At 48.0% G+C, this 20,942-nt stretch overlaps 1 protein-coding gene across 8 annotated transcripts in view; it reads left to right on the top strand.

Annotated features, from left to right (window-relative positions):
• CEP250 (centrosomal protein 250) overlaps positions 1-20,942 on the top strand; it is a 46,021-nt gene that overhangs the window by 11,158 nt on the left and 13,921 nt on the right. For 5 of the 8 annotated variants that reach the window (XM_057702612.1, XM_057702611.1, XM_057702609.1 and 2 more), the window contains 18 exons: positions 624-658; positions 1,070-1,169; positions 1,382-1,478; positions 3,232-3,333; positions 3,841-4,002; positions 4,536-4,714; positions 5,038-5,220; positions 7,275-7,419; positions 8,250-8,396; positions 9,353-9,583; positions 10,368-10,561; positions 10,790-10,917; positions 11,102-11,271; positions 15,995-16,162; positions 16,553-16,687; positions 17,963-18,106; positions 18,728-18,861; positions 20,012-20,150. In XM_057702612.1, coding sequence (XP_057558595.1) covers positions 624-658; positions 1,070-1,169; positions 1,382-1,478; positions 3,232-3,333; positions 3,841-4,002; positions 4,536-4,714; positions 5,038-5,220; positions 7,275-7,419; positions 8,250-8,396; positions 9,353-9,583; positions 10,368-10,561; positions 10,790-10,917; positions 11,102-11,271; positions 15,995-16,162; positions 16,553-16,687; positions 17,963-18,106; positions 18,728-18,861; positions 20,012-20,150 — 2,593 coding nt within the window. Of the gene's footprint in view, positions 1-623; positions 659-1,069; positions 1,170-1,381; positions 1,479-3,231; positions 3,334-3,840; positions 4,003-4,535; positions 4,715-5,037; positions 5,221-7,274; positions 7,420-8,249; positions 8,397-9,349; positions 9,584-10,367; positions 10,562-10,789; positions 10,918-11,101; positions 11,272-15,994; positions 16,163-16,552; positions 16,688-17,962; positions 18,107-18,727; positions 18,862-20,011; positions 20,151-20,942 lie in introns of those variants that run through there. The other 3 variants (XM_057702616.1, XM_057702613.1, XM_057702617.1) reach the window with 3 other exon arrangements.

Here is a 20,942-nt window from a genome sequence, read left to right as displayed (position 1 = left end):
GTGAAGAGCATTCCCTCCAAAAGAGGGGAAGGAGGTGGGCCAGAGGAAGTCTAGTTTGAAACTCAAAGCTACAGTTGGGGCCGTGTCACTGCCCTCTCTCTGCCCTCAGACTATGTTGCAGCTCAGTTTCTCTCCTGTTGACTCACAGAGCTGGCTGTGACTCTCCTCTGTGACTCTCCTCCATTCCCAGAACGGCCAAGTTCTTCCATGTTCCCTGCCTTTGTAGATGCTGACCTTAGCCTGGAGTGCCTCCCTCCCTTCTCTCTCTGCCTATCCTTTAAGGCATAGTTCAAATGTCACCTCTTCTATGACCTTGATAGCCTGTTACATTACTGGGGCCCCCGTATGGTCTTTTGATGTGCTTGTTACAGCATTGATCTCGATTATTTCGTTTCTTTTCTTTTCTCTCTCTCTCTTTTTTTTTTTTGGTTAGGCTCTTTTATTTTTTGGCTTATAATAAAATAGATCTTTTAAAAATGAGAAGAAGGGCAGGGACATAAGCAAAGAGCTCCATTTGATTTGAATCTCCGGGCAAAGTTCAGTTTGTACCCCATGGCTAAGGTTGTGTCACCACCTGTTGGTGGTGTATGTAAATTGCAGTTTGTTTTGTTTGGGTTGTGAAGGCACTGGGAAGCACAAGGACAGAGACCATGTCTTGGTAAGTTTTGTGTCCTGATGCTTTACACTTCACCTGCCATATAGTAGACACTTAGTAGATGTCTGTTGAATGATACAGTAACTAAATGAGTGACCATACAGTGAGTCAAGGCTCTTAAAGATGATACAGAATAACATTATGAAGGCTTTGAAACAAAAAATTAAGCTCCTGGATCCTTCAAGAAATATTTACTTAGCTACCCATATAATACCAGGTACTGAGCTCCAGGATATGATGTTAGGGGATAAAGGTGCTTGGTGATTTCCCTGAACTTTGAGGTTCGTATCAGGGAGGTTGACCGTAATCTCTCCCAAATTGCCCCTCCTTTTTCTCTGTCAGAGTTAGAACCTTGGGCTGGAGGGACCTTGGGAGTATCCCAGGTGGCAATTCTGATGTTCTTATTGGCTTCAGGGTGCTTGACTTCAAGATCAAGCGGGGCCTGGAAGGGCCTGGGCCAGGGCTTTCCTTCAGCTCTCGGGCCCCCAAACACGTGTTCCAGCCTTGAGATGTGGTAAATCCCTGCATGTGTCTGAGTGGCTTTTGGCTCCCCCTCCCCGAGTTCAGGGCTATAGCATCATGTATGCAGGGAGTACAGGGGCTGGGGGCACCCAAGGGACTCTGGGGAGGCTTCAGTGGGAGTGTCTGGGTTGGGTTGGGGTGTGCTGCACAGCTCTGTCCACGTCAGTGGGTGCCCAGGTGACTGTAATGTGCTCTTCGCTTCAGGGTGACCGAGCTCTCTGCTCTACTGACCCAGTCTCAGAAGCAAAATGAAGATTATGAAAAGATGATAAAGGCTCTGAGGGAGACAATGGAGATCCTGGTACATGATCCTTTGTTCTGGGAAGGAGTTGGGAGTGGGCCTGTCCTTTGTGGACAGAGAGTGCAGGATACCAGTTAAATGTTCCTTGATGAAATCCCCTGAAGCTAAAAAATTCATTTTAGTTGAATCTGAAAATTAATTAACTCATTCATTCATTTATCCATTTAATAAAACATTAGCTGTCTGCTATCCCCACTGTATTCCTAGGGAAACCACAGCAGTGCATGCGTGCAGTATGTCCTCCTCCGAGAGAGTGGGACCCACGTGAAGAGGCAACCTGGCCACGTAGGAGGGGAGGATGTGTGGAGAGATTCCAAACCTAGTCATATGGGAAACACCTGAGGAGCATGGCGGTGGTTAGCCTGGAGAAGAAGGGCTTGAGGAAGACACGATGACTGTCTTCACATAACTGAAGACTGACACCGGGGAAGAGAGTTGGCTTGTTTAAATGTTTGCCAGGGTGCACAAGCACTGCCAGTGACTAGAAGTTACAGGGTGGTAGAGCTCGGCTGCAGCCAGAGCTGCTTGGGAGTTGAACAGTCCGTCTTATGAAGGAGTGAGGTTTGTGTCGCCAGCTTAACATCTGCTAGGGATGTTATCAAAGGGATTCTCTAAGGTTGGATGTTAGAACCTCTGGCTTGACGCCACGCTTCCTTTCATGTCTAGGAATTTTCAGATCTCAGGTTTTAGGCAAATCCTACACCCCTATCCACAGACATATCCCTAGCCTTCTCATCCAGGCTGGGATCAGCTGGGAGCCAGACGTGCTTATGCCTTTTGGTTCTTTTTGGTTCAGGAATTTGCAAATTCAAATTTCTGCAAGGCCCAAGTAGTATAAATGAGTGAAGTGGGTTCAGCTGTAAGGATTCTGATTTTCCAGTGCTGTCATATTTAGTTTTCAGTATAACAGGGGACACTTGATCCCAAAAATAAGGAAACACAGAGGAGCAGTGGGGACTGCAGGACCCTGAAGAATATATGTCGCATCTGGAGGAGGCATCCACTGTTCAACTTCAGTAAATTATTGCCATGTAGGGATGGGGGCTGGTGTGGCCCACTTGTTAACTTTTTGAGAAAAGTCAGAAATTCAGATTTTTATGAATTTCTGAGCTCAAAAAAATCTCTCAATTTACAAATGTTGGTTCAAGTTTTGTACAGGCCAAAAAAGACCATAGCTGGAAATCTGTATCTTTAGGCCTTCATTAGCACAGTAAGGTAGGAAGGAGGAGGGCAATTTTGAGAGTTCAAATTTATCGCTGGCCTTGGGGCTGGAGGTTCCTCTGGCCTTAGGGCTCAAGCATCAGTTTGCCTTTCAGAGACAGCAGCCATCCTTCATCCACTGATAGCTCACGTTTAATGAGCATTTGCTTTGTGACAGGCAGTGGGTTGAGTAATTTACGGGCGGTTTTTTCATTCAAGCCTCAAAACAAATCTGTGAAGTAGTTACTGTTAATTATTCCTATTTTAAAGAGAAGGAAGCTCAAAGAAGGAGTTGGCTAAGGTTACCAAGCTAGTAAGTGATAGAGCAAGAACTCTTATCTAGGCAGTCTAATTTGGAGCCCTTAATCCTTTAATCTGAACTCTTAATCACCACATCACATTGTCTTCAGCGTCCAAGGACAGAGTTAGCATTCACATGTGGTCAGGGCAAAAGGGGGGTTGACAGAAAGAGACTCTGGTTAATTTGGAGCCTGAAAGGATAAATTCTCTTCTGAGAGTTTGGCTCACAGGCTCTGTTTTTTCCCCTGTGCAGGAGGCAAATCATGCAGAATTAATGGAACATGAGGCATCTCTTAGTAGGAATGCCCTAGAGGAGAAGCTGTCTTTACAGCAAGTGATCAAGTCTATAACCCAGGTACTGGTAAACCTCTGGTCCAGCCTCACCCTCCCCAGACTGCCCTGTCCTCTCAGGTGCGCCTAGAGGAGTTTGGACTTAGGGTCTCGTGGGGACACGTTCTCTGAGTATATCTGAAGACTGGAACCCTAAGCGGTAGCCAAGCTTTTGTGTGTTGGCACTGCCTGCTGGAACAGGCCCTCTTTCTTACTGCCAGCTGCAGTTCAGGCAGCGGCTGGATTCTGGGCTTTGCTACCTCGGCAGCTTCTTCTTCCTTCATTTGTTCGTGGAGTGTTCGAGGGGTGCTAGCCTTGTGGCTCATCCTAGCTTTGGGTGACTGAAGGTGAAGAGTTGGTCTGAGGAGCTGAAGGAATCAACCTTTTTTGCTCTTAGATACCCTCCTCCCACACCCCAGGGAGAGAACCTGAGAGAGAAAACATCAGGTCTGTCCAGGCTGGCGTGTTAGTCCTCTGCATGGATTTTAGGCGTTGGTCCGTAGGATGGTGACCCTGCTGTGTTGGATTTCAGGCCATGGTAGAAGAAGGGGACAATACGGCCCAAGGCTCTGGTCCTGAGAGCTCCTTGGAGCTGGACCCTCGCGGCCTCTCCTCCCAGTTCGATTCCCAGCAGCCAGACGAGGCTCTTTCTCTGGTGCGTTCAGTGCTGACTCAGAGACGCCAGGCTGTGCAGGTGAGGACCCCAGCCACAGGGAAGGGTGTCTAAACCGACTTGGGCCCCAGGGACCCTCCCAGCCCAGACTGCCCCCTTTGCTGTGTTGACCCGTCACGAGGTGTTTTGTCCACACCCCGAAGTGCCCATTAGAATCTCTGTGTCTGCCCAGCTGTGCTCGTGGGGAGCAGGCACACTCTGCGTGCCACGGGCACGCTCCACTTTGATGAACTCTTTGCACAGCACCGTGCAAGGTGGCGCTCCAGGGGAGTGTGGGCACGTGTTCCCCGATTCTAAGGGTCCCAGCCACACGTGCCGCACACCCCACCCACCACTGTACATTTGAAGAGGATGGACTCTGAGACCCTGGGAGCCACAGGACCCAGGCGTCTTTGCCGCTCTGTCTCCTCGACGGCTCTCATCTCTCTTCGTAGCTTACCTTTGTTGCGCCGGCCCCTAGACCGCTTGCCCAGGCCTACGCTCAGGCTTCTGGCATCCCTCCTTCGCCCCGTGCTCTTGTTCACCACCCCACGTCTGTTGCTCTCCTTCCGCAGGACCTGAGGCAGCAGCTGTCAGGCTGCCAGGAAGCCGTGAGCTCCCTGCAGCAGTGTCATCATCAGTGGGAGGAGGAGGGTGAGGCCCTGAGACAGCGGCTGCAGCAGCTCACCGGGGAGCGCGACTCCCTGGCGGGGCAGGCTGTGGACCTGCAGGGGGAGGTGGACTCTCTCAGCAGGTGAGCGGGGGCTGCTCGTCCCCCCCTTCCTCCCGGGCTCGGTCCTCACCCGGCCTTTACCCGCTCCCACTGTGTATTTGTTGGCTGACACTGTGCTTCCCTAGACCCAGGACTGCTCAGGGCCGCCTTGCTTTGTGTTCTGCTGGTTCCTGCTCCCTCAGTTTTGCGTCTTCGTGATGATTAAAAAAAAAAACAGTTTCCTGCTCATATTTAGAGATATTTAAAGGAAACATGAACTTCTCTCCTTTGACCCTGTGCTGTCTGCTTCCAGGAGGGCTTTTAGGTTCCAGGGTCTCCGCTCATGTCTGGGCTCCTTCTTCCAGGGAGCGAGAGCTGCTGCAGAAGACCAGAGAGGAGCTGCAGCAGCAGCTGGAGGTGCTGGAGCAGGAGGCGTGGCGACTGCGGAGGACAAACGTGGAGCTTCAGCTGCAGGGCGACTCTGCTCAGGGCGAGAAGGAGGAGCAGCAGGAGGAGCTGCACCTGGCCGTCCGCGAACGGGAGCGCCTGTGTGTGCTTGTGACAGTCCCCTCTGTGCAGCCCCCCGCGCCATTAGAAAGTGGAGTAAATTGAAGCCTGGCAGGCAGTGGGTCCAGATTAGCTTACTGCTCCATCATTTGCAGAAGGATGGAAACAGAAAGTCCATCCAAGCATTGCTGAGCACCCAGAAGGGCCAGGGTCCCATGGGGGATACAGAAGTACATGAGACACAGGCCCTGATCGCAAGCAGTTTGCAGTGTAATGGGGAAGTCGGACAAGTAAACCATGGCCAGATGAAGTATGAGCTAAAAAGGGCTTCAAGCTAGGTCCTCTGGGAGAATAGGAGTAACAATTATTGAAAGCTTCATGGAGAAGAGGGTAGCCCTTGGGCTGGCCTTGACATGTTTTGATTGGTAGAGACTGGGACAAGGGCTAAAGGAACAGATTAGCAAAGAAAAGGAGGCAGGAATGTTCATGGCATATTCAGAGGAGGCCGGACTGGCCAAAGGGTAGGACTGATCCTGGGAAGTAATGGAAAATGAGCTGGTCAAGGAAGGGAATTGCAGAGTAAAGGGACCCAGCTTATCTGTAAATTCCCCAATATGATGTCATAGAAAAAGCAAGGACTTTAGAGCTGGGCAGAAGCTTGGTTTAAATTATGGCTCTGCCACTTGGACAGATGTTTATTTCTAAAATGGGGATGAGGGCTTCCTAGGTGGCACAGTGGTTGAGAATCCGCCTGCCAATGCAGGGGACATGGGTTGAATCCCTGCTCCAGGAAGATCCTACATGCCACGGAGCAACTAAGCCCGTGCACCACAACTATTGAGGCTGCGCTTTAGAGCCCGTGAGCCACAACTATTGAGCCCATGTGCTTCAACTACTGAAGCCCACGTGCCTAGAGCCCATGCTCCGCAACAAGAAAAGCCACGGCAATGAAGAGCCCACGCACCACAACAGAGTAGCCCCCACTCACTGCAACTAAAGAAAGCCCGCACACAGCAAAAAAGACCCAACACAGCCAATAAAATAAATAAATTTTTAAAAATAAATAAATAAATAAAATAAAATAAAATGGGGGTGATAATATTTCCCTTGAAGGGTCATTGGGGAGATTAAAGCAGTGTTTTGCAAAATGCCAGCACAGAGCCTGGCATATGGTAGGTCTTCAGTCCCTGGTAGCAGGGGCTGTATCTTCATCTTTGGTACATACCCTCATCTCCTGTTCCCTAGCTCCTTGCACCTAATAGGCAGGAATAATGGAATCTTGAAGGACTGCTCTAAGGATCATGACTTGTGCAAGGAAAAGAGCAAACAATCCACAAAGATAATTTTATGTTTTTAAATTTAATTTGTTTGACTTGGTAATACATTTATTAATATTTATATGATTCAAATGTCAAAACATTTAAAAGATATGAACAATGTACTACTTCTCTGCTTCATCCATCCCATATCCCTTCCTTCTGTCTGTAACCATTTTTTTTTAAAATTTATTTACTGTATTCATTTATTGGCTGCGTTGGGTCTTCGTTGCTGCACATGGGCTTTCTCTGGTTGTGGTGAGTGGGGGCTGCTTTTCATTGTGCATGGGCTCCTCATTGCCGTGGCTTCTCTTGTTGCGGCACACAGGCTCAATAGTTGTGGCTCATGGGCTCTAGAGCGCAGGCTCAATAGTTGTGGCACACGGGCTTAGTTGCTGTGCAGCACATGGGATCTTCCTGGAGCAGGGATCGAACCCATGTCCCCTGCATTGGCAGGCAGATTCTTAACCACTACGCTGCTTAGGAAGTTGTGTGTAACCATTTAAATTAATTTCTTATTAATACTTCTAGTGCTGCTTTATGCAAATATGTGCATATGTCCTTATTTCCCCCAATTTCCTGCATAAAAGATAGTGCACCACATACACTGTTCTGTACCTTGCTTTTCTCACCTTAAATGTCTTGGAGACCTCTCCTTATCAGCTTTTAGAGACCACCTTCATCCTTTTGCATCGCAAAGGCAATTACATTCCTATTATCTTTTGGGGTGTAGCTACTCCTTAAGGTTTCCTCTAGTGCCTTTCTCTTTCCTATCTTAGTCAGGAGACACTGGCGGGCCTAGAAGCCAAACAGTCGGAGTCACTGAGTGAATTGATCACCCTTCGGGAAGCCCTGGAGTCCAGTCGCCTGGAAGGGGAGTTGCTGAGACAAGAGCAAACAGAAGTGACCGCCGCACTGGCCAGGGTGCGTGGGCCTCCCTGTGGCCAGCTGGGTGGGGTGGGTGACTTGGAAAGTTGTGTCTCTAGGAAAAGGGCGTGCAGCCTGCTTCATTCTTCACCCTGCTGGCCATGGCCCTTCCTATTTCTTGCCTCAGTTCCTAGTTTCTGCTTTTGGGTTCTGTCCCTCCCAACAGACTCTCTGTATTGGAATTAGAATCGTTTTGTAAAGTATAAATCTGGTCATGTCAGTCTCCTTCCTAAAACCATTTGGTGGCTTTCCAGCTCCTTGGTGCCGCATTCAAAGCCCCCTGCCCCAAACTGTTTCTGGCCTCCTCTTCACTCCAGATCCCTGTCCTAACCCCTCATACACCTTCACTCCTGCCACCTAGCACTAACTGAATTCTCAGCTTTACCTGTTCTTTTGTTATTTTGATACTTTGCATGTACTCTTCCCTTTGCCTGGTCTGCTTCTTTCCTCCCCTTTGAACCACAAACTGTCCCTCGTCTCTTAGTACCCAACTTAACCGTCGACTCTTCTACCAAGCATTTTTGATTCTCTCAAACTGAATTCGTGCTTTCTGTGAGTTCCCAGATTACTTTGTGCTTACACTGGCTATGGTGTCATCACAGTTGTGGTTGTGTATACATCCTGATGTCTGAGCCTCTGTAATTGGGAGTTCCTGTTTTACTCTTCAATGAATGAATGGGTGAGTGAATGACTGAATGAAGGGAAAAGTTGCTTAGAATGTAAGAGAAGGAACAGAGTGTTAACTGATCTCTGCACAAGGAAAACAGCAGATGTTGGGGATGTGAGGAGGAAAACTGGAAAATGAAACTCTTTAACTCTGTCTTTAGGCAGAACAGTCTATTGTGGAGCTGTCGAGTTCTGAGAACAGCCTGAAGGCTGAGGTAGCTGATCTTCGGGCTGCAGCTGTCAAGCTCAGTGCCTTAAATGAGGCTTTGGCCTTAGATAAAGTTGGGCTGAACCAGCAGCTTCTCCAGGTGAGCAAAGATTTCTCTGATCCACAGCACAGGGCTGGGCCCCGACCGAGGGCAAGCCAGAGACAGACAAAGCTGATGCCTGTGACAGGGAACAGTGCTTAGATGGATCAGCCCAAGACAGATCAGCTCCCAAATGTAGTCCTGGAATGAGCAGAAGGAACATTTAGAATGCAGAGGAGAGCAAAGATTATAAGATCTGGGCTCAGCCATTAAAAATAGACCTCTCCCTATTGTTCTCTGTATTGGTTTGAAGATTTTAATGATAGTGAAAAAATTGCAAAAGAGAAGGAAAAATCAGGTTGTACAACAATATGTATGATTTTTTTTTCTGTTTAATAAAACAGCAAAAGAAAAAAAAATAAAGTAAAATTTGTATGGTAGAAATAAAGGACCTAGAATAGATAGAACCATTTTGAAAAAGCGGAATAAAGTTGTAGGACTCCCTACCTGAAAAAGAAAAAATAGACCCCTTCCACGCCTACAGCACAACCACCTTTGGGCTTTAGGGTAAAATCATCAGGGCTAGGAAGGAGGCCCATGTCCTCTGGAAGGAAGACTGGGTGTTAATCCTGTTGTGTGAGATAACAGCAGTCACAGAAAAGGGCCTGCTCAAGAGCCCAAGTCTCAGAATCGTCTCTAGAGGTTGCAAATATGATGTGTCTCTTCACTACCCTGTTCCCTTGAGCCCCAGAAGTGTTCTGTGTTCCCTTATTCTGAATTCTTTGAGAGCAGGATTTTGCCTTTTTTTTTCTCCAGTCTTTGTCCCCAGCATCAACCCATCTAGTACCTGGAGTAAAGGCCCTAGACCAAATGAGCGCATAGCCCTCCTCTCTTGTAAGCACTCCTGTGTTCATCTGTGGAGAACAGGTTCATATCTCACTTGGGTTTCTGTCTCAGCACTTCATCTCTAAACTGTAACCCTTTGTCTTTGATATCCTTCCCTTTTTGGCCAGTAGTTAGAACAGGAGAACCAGTCCGTGTGCAGGAGGATGGAGGCAGCAGAGCAGGCGAGAAACACTTTGCAGGTGGGCCTGGCAGAGGCCGAGAAGAGCAGGGAAGCCCTGTGGGAAAAGAACACCCACCTGGAGTCTCAGCTGCAGAAAGTGGAGGAGACCAGGGCTGAGCTGCAGGCGGACTTCAGGGACATCCAAGACAAGAAAGAAGAAATTCAAGAGAAACTAAGCGAGGTGAGAGGACAAAACTGCTGCCATTCTATTAAGGTATAATACATGTTCACTGTAAACAGTGAAAACACGACAGAAATGGTTGCGGAAGGGAAATCTTACTTCCTAGAGGTGACCAGTGTTACTAGTTTGGGGTATATCTTCCAGTTTTTTAAAATAATTCCTAGAGAAATCCTTCACTGATTCTCCATTGCTTCACATCCTTCACTTTGAATTAGACGCCTCTCCTGTGTTCTCAGATAATACACCCTTCTTACTATAATTATGTGTTTACTTGTCTCACCATTAGACCAAAAGCTCCTTGAAGGCAAAGCTATGTCTTACTTGTTTTGATTCCTCCAGCTTTTAGCACAGTGTCTAACACATAGCAGGGGCCTCGGAGAGTTTTTTCTGAACTAATGCACCAGCTCAAAGGTCATCTTTCTTCTCTACCAAACTTCTCATTGCCCTGATAATTATACACAATCTCCTTTCCCAGGGCACTGATCACTTTCTTCCTGGTATTATGTGTGTGGCTTACTTCTCCTTAGGACTAAAAGCTCCTTAGAGATAGATCTCTTGCAGCCCTAGCACAGGGTCTTGCTCCAAGGCGAGCATGTTTCCTGGGCTGCGGGCTCTGTAGGTTGATCAGGGGAATAGGTAAGTGGCACTTGGTGTGAGTGGGCAGTGCTCAGGGCTCACAGAGCTCCGTCCAGAATCTCTGAAGAACCGGTGGCCCTCCTCTGACGATAGCAGCCCTGGGGGCACCCTGCCTCTACTCCCGTATCTCATCAGTTCTTCCCCTCAGGCACATCACCAGCAGGAGGCAGCCTCAGCTCAGGTGGAGCAGCTGCATCAGGAGGCACAGCGGCAGGCTGAGGCGCTGGCCCGGGAAGTCCAGGAGAAGGAGGCTCTGGCGCGGGAAAAGGCAGTTCTCGAGGTGCGGCTGCAGGCTGTGGAGCGGGACCGGCAGGACCTCTCTGAACAACTGCTGGGGCTCAGGTAGGGCCTAGCCCCGGTTCCGCCCAGGGCAGAGAGAGCTTTGCAGGGCAAGGGGTAGCCAAGCTAAGTTCCTTGCCCAAAGTACACGGGGTCTAAATGAGTTAAAAGTGTATAATTGCCCCCCCGCCCCCAACTTCTCTAGGTGGCCAGTAGTTAGAACCCAACTCCTCTTAAGGAAAGGTAAGGGGCTTCATGGGTAAGAACTCTCCTGATTCCTGAACCTGACAGCTCAGCCAAGGAGTTACTGGAGAGCAGTCTGTTTGAGGCCCAGCAACAAAATTCTCTGATAGAGGTCACCAAGGGGCAGCTGGAAGTCCAGATTCAAACTGTCACTCAAGCCAAGGAAGTAATCCAAGGTGAGAACCCAACTGGGATGGGCACACCTGATTCCATGGGATATTGAAAGCCAGGAAGACAGTGGGAAGCTATCAGGGACAGGCCCAGGGCCTCTGAGATGGGAGTTCCTCATGAGGTCTGGGGAGAGGGGTGAAAGATGGAGGGCAGAGTCTCAGAGACCAGATCCTGTCCCTGGCATCTTAGGGGAAGTGAGGTGCCTGCAGCTGGAACTGGACACTGAACGGAGCCGGGCAGAGCAGGCACAGGATACAGCAGCCAGACAGCTGGCCCAGGCTGAGCAAGAGGGGCAGGCTGCCCTGCTGCAGCTGAAGTCAGCCCACGCGGAGGAGGTGAACCAGCTCCAGGAGAAATGGGTAGGTGGTGGATGTGGCTCGGTGATGGGAGAGACAGACAGATATTGCTCCTTTTTTTAAAAAATAAACTTATTTATTTATTTATTGGCTGCGTTGGGTCTTCCTTGCTGCACATGGGCTTTCTCTAGTTGCAGGGAGCAGGGGCTACTCTTCATTGTGGTGCGTGGGCTTCTCATTGTGGTGGCTTCTCTTGCTTCAGAGCATAGGCTGTAGGCACTCTGGCTTCATTAGTTGTGATACATGGGCTCAACAGTTGTGGCTCTTGGGCTCTAGAGCACAGGCTCAGTAGTTGTGGCACATGGGCTTAGTTGCTCCACGGCACATGGGATCTTCCCAGACCAGGGACTGAACCCGTGTCCCCTGCATTGGCAAGTGGATTCTTAACCACTGCGCCACCAGGGAAGCCCAGATATTGCTGCTTATAAGAGTGAAATCTGCACAGGACTAGTCTGGTCGATCACCATGGTACAAAATCTAGCTTCTAGCTATTAAATGAGTTAATAGATGCAAAACACTAACAATAGTTCTTGGTATATAGTAAGCTCTCTGTGTTAGCTATTAGTATTGTTGTTGTGATTTCTGTAAGTACAGAGACTTAAGAGTGGATCCTGGAATTTAGGATTGATAAAGTGGCCCCAGGTGTAAAGGCAGCAGTGGAATGCCTTGGACCTATTCTTGCCCAATTCAGAACTGTGTTTCTCTTGTCTTTTGATTATATAATTTAGCCCATTTGCTTTTATTGTCATTGTAGATATAGTGTATTTGGATTTCTACCATCTTATACTATTTGTCACACCTTCTTAGATCTTCTGGGGAGGAGAGATCACCTTTTTTAACTTCTTTTAGAGCGTTATATCAGATGATTAAGTTGTATTCTTTTCTCACCTCTTTTTTTTCTCTCTGCTACTTTGGATGATATGTACTCTATTTTTTATTCTTTTAGTTGTTCTTTAATATTTTAAAATACATACTCAGTGAAAATCTCAGGTTAATTGGTATATTTACCCTTTTCCTGAATGACACAAGGACCACAGAACATTGTACCTGCTTTCACTCCTCCCCACCTATTAACTGTATTAATCAGTATGTTTAGTTATTATTAGTTTGTTAAAACCATACATTATGCATTTTGATTATTTTATACAGTCAATAATTGTTTAGATACACTGAAAAATTTATAAGGTTTTTTTTGCTTGCCATTCCTTCTTACGTGTCAGGCTTTCTGTTTGGATTTATTTTCTTTCTTAAAGCAGAATTTCCTTTGGTGAGGGTATGTTGGTATTTAATGAATTTCAACATCTGAAAATGTCTGTTTTACTTTTATTCTGTTTTATCGTTTTTTTCTTTTTTTAATTTTATTTTTTTATTGAAGTATATTGATTTACAATGTTGTGTTAGTTTCAGGTGTACAGTTATACATCTATATCTATATGTATATACATCTATTTTTTTTAGATTCTTTTCCCTTATAGGTTAGTACAAAATATTGACTATAATTTCCTGCACGATATATAGTCCTTGTTTTTTATCTATTTTATATAGTAGTGTGTATATGTTAATCCCAAACTCCTGATTTATCCCTCCCACTTTTATTCTTGAAAGATAGTTTTACTGGAGGTATAGATTCTAAGGTAGCAGTTATTTTCTGTGAGCATACTGATTATTCCATTGCTGGTACTGAGAAGACTCTGATTAGTTGTGTCAGAACTCAGCATAACCTCCATGTATCTTAACTTTCTCTTACATCTTTCATATGTAGTTTTCTCTTTCTACAGTGTACTCTGGTGATTTTTTTTCAGATCCCTCTATGCACTAATTTCCCTTTTCAGCTGTGTCTAATCTGCAATATAGTCTATTCACCAAGTTTTAAATTTTATTTATTAAATATATTATTTCTCAACACTCTTCAGCTATTTTTTCAAATCTTCTTGGTCATTTTCTAGTCTCTTTTCCCTAATTTGTATTTTTAGTCACCTCTTTTATTCTTTAAATACAGGAGGCATACTTTTACACTGTCTAATAATTCCAACAACTAAAATCTTTTTGGGTCTGACTCTGTTATATGTTTCCCTTGGCTCTCACTCATGGCCTTCATCCTTATTTGTTTTGTGATTCTTGACTCTGAACTCATGTTCTCTGGAAATTTTTCTGTGGGAATCCTTTTAGGCCTGAGGCAAAGGAGATTTTCCTCAGAGATTTGCTTTTGCTTCTCTGAGGAAGCTGAAGGACTAACATCCCAGGAACACATTAGAGTTTCTGTTGAAAGCTTTTTGGGGCCGCATTCAGGTCCTGAACCCACATGAAGACCAGATTATGGTTATGAATTCTTAAGGGATAAGTACATACATAAAACCCTTCACAAAGGGTTAAAACAAACACATTTTCTTGCTATTCCCTTCTGCAGGGTGTTTTGTTTTCTCTCTCCCCCACTTTTTCTCTCTCCCTTTTTCTTCCCCTTTTCTCCCTTTCTCAGATTTATCTTTTTACTGAGGACTATAGCCCAGGGATGGGCGGGTGTTTTTGTGAAGAGTCGCATTGGGCCTTGCAGACCATACAGTCTCTGTCACAATGACTCTTTTCTACTGCTCTAGTGCAGAAGCAGCTGTAGATGACATGTACGTAAATGAGCATGGCTGTGTTCCAATAAAACTTTATGTATTAACACTGAAGCTTGAATTTCATATAATTTTCATGTTACAAAATCTTCTTTTTTTGTCTTCTTATCAACCATTAAAAATGTAAAAACCACTCTTAGCTCACGAGGCCAGGTTTGGCCCACATGCCATAGTTTCCTGACCCCAGGCATAGCCCTTTGGAGGTTCAGCCTTATGTGGGAATCTCCTGTCGGACTCCCCACCCTTTGTCTTCTTTTTTTTTCCCCACATAGCCAGAAAATGAATTTCGAGGTTATTAGGTATAGCAGATGCTTCTGATGGAAAGCCTATTCTGTGCTCATTTACCTCTTTAGGTCACAAGTCTTGCTTTGATTTTGGCTCCAATGAAATTTTCATTATTTTCCTGCTGGCTCAGTGATACATTCAAATATATACTTAATAGTTTAACTGGCCTTGTTTGTTTGTTTGTTTTGCTGTTTTGCTGGTGGAGGGTTCAGAGATCTTGTTTGTCAGATTTCTGCAAATGGAAGTTGACTTCTGCTTTGTGTGTACTTGTGATTTGATTGTTATTATAAGGCAGATCTGTTGGCAAGGTGGTAGCCAGAAGTTTGCCTCTTTTTAGAATTATGTGCCTAGATTATAGTAGGTACGTGAAAATGTTTATTGAATGACCAGTGTCCAGAGGCAGTTCAGTTTCCCAGCAAGAATCAGGCATACCATCAAATAATCCCCCTGACTTCTGATTGTCTGACTTTATGATCTCCCTATTGATTGAAAGGGTTGACCATGCTCATAACTCTTGAGAGTCCATTAGTTTTTTTGGGTATTTTTGTCTTTTGGTTTTCTTGGCCACACCACACAGCATGTGGAATCCTGGTTCCCTGACCAGGGATCAAACCTGGGCCCTTGGCAGTGAGAGCATGGAGTCCTAACCACTGGACTGCCAGGGAATTCCCAGAGAGTCTGTTAGTTTTAACAGTGCCTGCGTTCACCTGGAATCCTACCAATTAGAAAAACTCTTAGGGGTTATAGTCTCCATTCTTCCATCTAGTGCCTGAATCCCCTTTAATAGCAGTGATAGTGGATACTTACTTACTGAGCACTTTCTCATGCCAGGTACTGTGCCAAGGGCTAGTCACGTTATTTCAGATAGCTGACACAACCGCCTCGTGAGGAAACTGACTTAGAGAAGTCACTCAGGGTTACCTCGCTAAAAAGCGGTGGAACAGGGATGAACCATGTCTCAGCATCTATGCTATGTCCACTTTTTTTTTTTTGTCTTTATTGAATTTGTTACAATACTCCTTCTGTTTTATGTTTTGGTTTTTTGGGCGCAAGGTATGTGGGATCATAGCTCCCTGACCAGGGATCAAACCCACACCCCCTGCATTGGAAGATGAAGTCTTAACCACTGGACTGCCAGGGAATTCCCTATCCCCATCTTTATGGATGAGGAAACTGAGGCACAGAGACGTGATAGAAGTTAACTGAGGTCACGCTAGTCGTGCTGGGGTAAAGACTGTGACCCAGGCAGCCAGGCTCCAGTGCCCTGCATCACCATCCTGAGATCCTAATAGAGGGGCTGGATTCATCTAGGAGATCAGGGAAGGCGTCAGCCACTGATGGACCTCTGGGAGGACCGGGATGCCCCGTCCTAAGGCTCTTGTATCCTACAGGAGACCTCCTAGTTAGGCTCGGCCTGGCTTTTCAGGAGGCTGGCCCTGCCACCCTGAGCAGAGGAGAGGGGGCGGCAGAGGGCAAGTCCACCGCCTCCGTTCACTGTTGCAACCACCAACCATGATGTGGTTGCATTAAAATAACAGATATTTGTAGCTTATATGAAGGACAGTTGCACTTTAGAAAACACTTTTACATGTATCATATCATTTGATGTTTTTTTTTATAAATCCCATTTGATTCTCATAAAATTGGCGAGCTAGGCAAGGCAGGATAGTTAGCCTCACCTCGCAGATGAGGAAACAGGCTTGGCAAGCGAGGCACTGAGGTCACACAGCTGGTGAGCAGTAGTTTTCTTACCCTAACCGGGTCCTCCTTCTGCCTCCTCTCTTCACCCCCTCACTTCTAACGTATTTCCTTCACACGGCCAGGAGAAAGAGCGCTCCTGGCACCAGCAGGAACTGGATAAGGCTCTGGAGAGCTTGGAGAGGGAGAAAACGGAGCTGGAAACGAGGCTGAGGGAACAGCGGGCAGAAACAGAGGCCCTGCGGACGCAGAGAGAAGAAGAACGGGCCGAGGCCGAGAGCGCCCTGTGCCAGGTGGGCAGCTGGGAGGACCGGGCTGGGCGTGCAGCCTGTGATCCCCTCCCTTGGACCACTTCCTTTCCCACTCCCGAGAGTGGTGCTGCGGGGGCTTCCAGCAGAGAATGGAGCCCGTAAGCAGGTGATCGGCACCGTAAGCTGCACGGCCGGCAGCGTGTCCTACTTCCTGAGGGAGGGCTGTCGTTTACCACATCCTGTCAGCTTGCAAACCAGCGGCAATCTTCGCACTTCCTGGTTCGCAGTCCGTGGGTCCAGACCTTCCTTTGCCCCCGGCCCCCACCCCATTTGCCAGAAGAGCCCTAGAGCAGCTGGCGTGTGCTCCTGGCCGGGTGGGTGAGCATGGTGACCCCTGACCCAACAAGCCCTTGCCCTCCTGCCCCTCAACAGATGCAGCTCGAAACAGAGAAGGAGAGGGTGTCCCTCCTGGAGACACTGCTGCAGACCCAGAAGGAGCTGGCAGATGCCGGCCAACAACTGGAGCGGCTGAGGCAGGACATGAAGGTTCAGAAGTTAAAGGAGCAGGTATGGAGGGTGGTTCTGGGCAGGGAAGAAAAGGGAGCGTTGATTTATTGGCATGGACCTGCTCTTTGGCACTTCTTTGCACCAGCCCCTGGGCTAGGTGCTGACACTTGACCAACAGAAAGATGTGGCACAGTGGTGGGCATGACAGTCATGGTGTTTTAGTGGCATAGCAGACACAACATAAGTGAGATAATTACAGGTTGTGATAAGGGCTGTAAAGGAAAGAAAAAGGGCGATGTAATTGAGAGTGATGAGAGGAGGCCTCCTTGGACAAGGTGGTCATGGAGGGCCTCACCGAGAAAGTGGCATTTGAGCTGAGCCATGAAAGTTGAAAAGAGCCAGGCCCATAGGACAATAAGAATGAACCTTGACAGCATTATGCTAAGTGGAAGAAGCCAGTTACAAGAGGCCACACAGTATACGATTCCACTTGTAGGAAATATCCAAAATAGGCAAACCTATAAAGACAGAAAGTAGATGAGTGGTCGAGATTGAGGACGGGGGATGGGGAGGGTACAGGGTTTCTTTCTGAAGGTGATGAAAATGATCATGGTCACGGTTGCACAACTCTGAATATACTAAAACCATTGAATTGTATGCTTTAAATGGGTAAAATATGGGGTATGTGAACTGAATCTCACTAAAACCATTAAAAAGAAAAGAAAAGAAGCCCACTATTTGAAGAACAGTTTAGGCAAAGGAAATAGCTGTCATAAGGGCCTGGGACAGGCAGAAAGGGCCTGAGACAGTTCAGGACAGACGGGAGGCAGCATGACAAGCTTGGGGACAGGATCCCTTTGTCAGCCCTGGTAGGAGTTTGGACTTTGTACTAAAGGCAATGGGAACGTGTTGGATGGTATTTAAAAAACAGAGTGGGATGTGAGTTATTATATATATATTTAAAAAATACTTTGGCTGCTGAGGGGAGAAGTGTGTGTGTGTGTGTGTGTGTGTGTGTGTTCATGCATGCGTGTGGGCATGGTAGCATGAAGTGGAAGTAGGGACACCCAGCAGGAGGCTGCAGCAGTGGTCTGAGTAAGGGACCCTGGCCGAGAAAGCCTGGGTGAGCAGTGCCCTTGGTGAGGGAGGAGAGGGAGTAGGAGGTGAGGACTTGAGGTGACAGGGTATCGTGGAAACAACGTGGATAGCTGGGCCCTGCCTCAGCTTTTGGCAACCGAACCAAAAAACCAGTATTTATACAACACGATTTCTGCAACACGGATTTCAAGACCAAGGAGGCTTTCCTCTACTCCCTGCTGTCTTCTCCCTTTGCAGGAGACCACTGGGATGCTGCAGACCCAGCTCCGGGAGGCTCAGCAGGCGCTGGAGCAGGCAGCCCGGCAGCACAGAGACAGTCTCGCTGCCCTCCAGGAAGAGGGCCGCACCCTGCTGCAGGATAAGATCGACCTGCAGAAGCAGGTCCCTGCTGCTCTCTCCCAGACCGGTAGCCCTTCCCCAGCACAGCCAGGCTCTCCCACTCCCTCCAGCAGGACATGGGGAACCTTGGCCCTGCTGCCTGAGCTTGGGAGGGGAGGCCCAGTACTGAGTGGAAAAGTGAAGGGTGCTCAGAGCTGAGCACGTGCCTCCCAGATCCCTGGGGTAGTTCGTAACCTCTCTCGGTGGGGACCACAGACCTCACATTTTCTTGGCAGCCCCATAGATCCAGCCTCACCATAGATCCAGTATTTTTATACCAGATTGCTTTTCCGTTTCAGAATCCTGTATCTGATGATGTTCGGATTGTTTATTTAAAAAAATATAGTCACTTGCCCATCACTTGGCCTTTGGACAGAGTTGCATTCAGCTAAGGTTTTTCTTTGTGCCTGCCTTTATACAGCATATGTGAGGCCGGGGAGACAGGTGACTAGGCTGGATGGTATTGGCGGAGGGAGGTGGTTAAGAACCGGGTTGGCAGCACCTCCAGAGCTTTGGAAATGGGCTGGTGACGATGGTAAACCGTGAAGGACCCTAAAGCCCTGGGTGAGAAGCATCCTCCCACCGACCTTCCTGCCCTTGGTCCTCACGCCCTTGATTTTCCAGGTGGAGGACCTGAAGTCTCAGCTGGTTTCTAAGGAAGACTCCCAGAGGCTGGTGGACCAGGAGGTTCAGGAGAAGCTGAGAGAGGCTCAGGAGTGTAGCCGAATTCAGAAGGAGCTGGAGAGAGAGAAAGCCAGGTAGGCTAGATAGGCCATTGAGTTGGCTTTTGCCTTTGTGGATCCAGGGGTCACTGTGAGGTTGACAGTTCTTTGTGTGTGGGGAGGGGGCCTGCGTTGGGTTGTTGTTGCTGCACACAGACTTCAATAGTTGTGGATCGCAGGCTCTAGAGCTCAAGCTCCGTAGTTGTGGCTCACGGGCTTAGTTGCTTCGCGGCATGTGGGATCTTCCCAGACCAGGGATCGAACCCATGTCCCCTGCATTGGCAAGTACATTCTTAACCACAGCGCCACACGGGAAGTCCCGGGTTGACAATACTTCGTTCAGGTCACCTAACCTCTCACATCTCCAGCACTGGGCTGTACAGATAGCTGTGTGGAGAGGGCGTGGTCCCTGTCTCCAAAGCTCACACTTCATTCACTTAGCAAATATTTAAAGAACACGTATCACACGCCAGACACTGTGCCACGGGTTGGGGATATATTAAGACAATATAGTCTCTGCCTCAAGAGAATTTATAGTTTTGTGGGGAAGACGTTAATCACATAACCCCCAAAAGAGAGTGTTGCAGATTATGTTACCTGGAGTCTGAGGAGGGAGAGATCCTTTTGTTGATGAAACTAGAGGCAGGAAGACAAGGTAGCAGGCTGGTACAGTTGTCCGGATAAGAGATACCAAGGCTGAACCGCGGTAGGGCCGTAGGGAGGGGGAGGAGGGCAGGGGTTTAGGGACATTGGGGAGTTGAAATCAGTTATTTATAGTCTTAGAGTGGACATGGGTGGGATGAGGGGAGAACGCTGTGATGTGGTCAAGACTTCTAAGGGTGGGTGGAGGTGCCCTTCACCGAGCTGGGGAACATAGTGGGGTCACTGGGGGGAGAGGAGGTGCAGAGGGGATGGAAGAATTGGACATGTGGAATTTGAGGTATTGCGTAGATATTTCTGGCATTTGCCAAAGAAGAATAAACGGTAAAGTTGAAATATCATATGTGTGAAGAACCTCAGTGCACTCAGTAGGTACTCAATAAATGGAGGCTTTATTGTTACACTGGAGTCATTGTCATTACTGTTTCTATTTTAACTATAAAGGCTGTGTTAGAGCAGTCAGATGAGAAGGTAGTTCTTCATTCACTGAGAGAGTGGCGCAGCCCTCTGACCCCTCTCTTTTTAGCCTGACCCTGTCGCTGGTGGAAAAGGAACAGAGACTCCTTGTTCTACAAGAGGCTGACTCTGTTCGACAGCAAGAGCTGAGCTCCCTGCGCCAGGACATGCAGGAGGCCCAGGCAGGACAGAAAGAGCTCAGCGCCCAGGTATTTCCCACCCCACTAAGAGCCCTCTTCCTCGGTGGAAGCCTGCTCCTGGAGTTGGCGGGTGATTGCTGTCATGCTGGGACCTCAGCAGCCCGGCAGGAGGGGGACGCCAGGACTGGGTGGGGTGGGGCTTGGGAACCCGACCCAGAGTTGAGAACGGCCCCTGTGGGGAACCTGATGGCCCAGAACACAGTGCGCAGAAGGGCAGAGCTCACGCGGGCCTGGTTCAAGCCTGTCCACTGCCAAGTGTGCCTGGTCTGCCTGGGAAGACAGCAGGGGGAACAGGTATTACTCCAGAACGAGTCAGCAGCAGCTTCTTGCTTCCAGGGACTCGGTCTGCTCACAGCACCCCAGACCTTGTGCACAGAGGAAAGATGGAACCGGGAGGAGAATAATGAGGGAGTAGGAGCTAGATGTAGACTGCAGCAGATGACGACCCAGGTCTGCTTGTTAGACGGTCCTGGGTGTGACTCCCAGCTCTACTGCTTCCTGGTTCACACAAAGTTGTGTGAACATCACTTTGTTCCTCCAAAAACAAGGATGATAATTCTTAATCATTACAGGAATGTATAAAGTGTCAGGAACACAGTAAGCATGCAGCCAACGGTAGCATCGTGACTGGCCTCTTTAGGCTCAGTGTCAGGGTTTCAGGCAGATTTCTGATCATAGCAGGGAGCTGGCATGGTTGCCAGGGAGACCAGGGCCAAAACCCTCTCGCATTGCCCGGGCCCATGTGTCAGGAGTCCGTAGGTAGGCGTGCAGGTCAGATCCAGGGTTACACTCATTCCAGAG

Source organism: Hippopotamus amphibius, chromosome 12, assembly GCF_030028045.1.
Source record: "Hippopotamus amphibius kiboko isolate mHipAmp2 chromosome 12, mHipAmp2.hap2, whole genome shotgun sequence".
Classification (NCBI taxonomy): Eukaryota; Metazoa; Chordata; class Mammalia; order Artiodactyla; family Hippopotamidae; genus Hippopotamus; species Hippopotamus amphibius.
The sequence above is the reverse complement of the archived record's forward strand: the minus strand, read 5'-3'. Positions and strand labels throughout refer to the sequence as shown.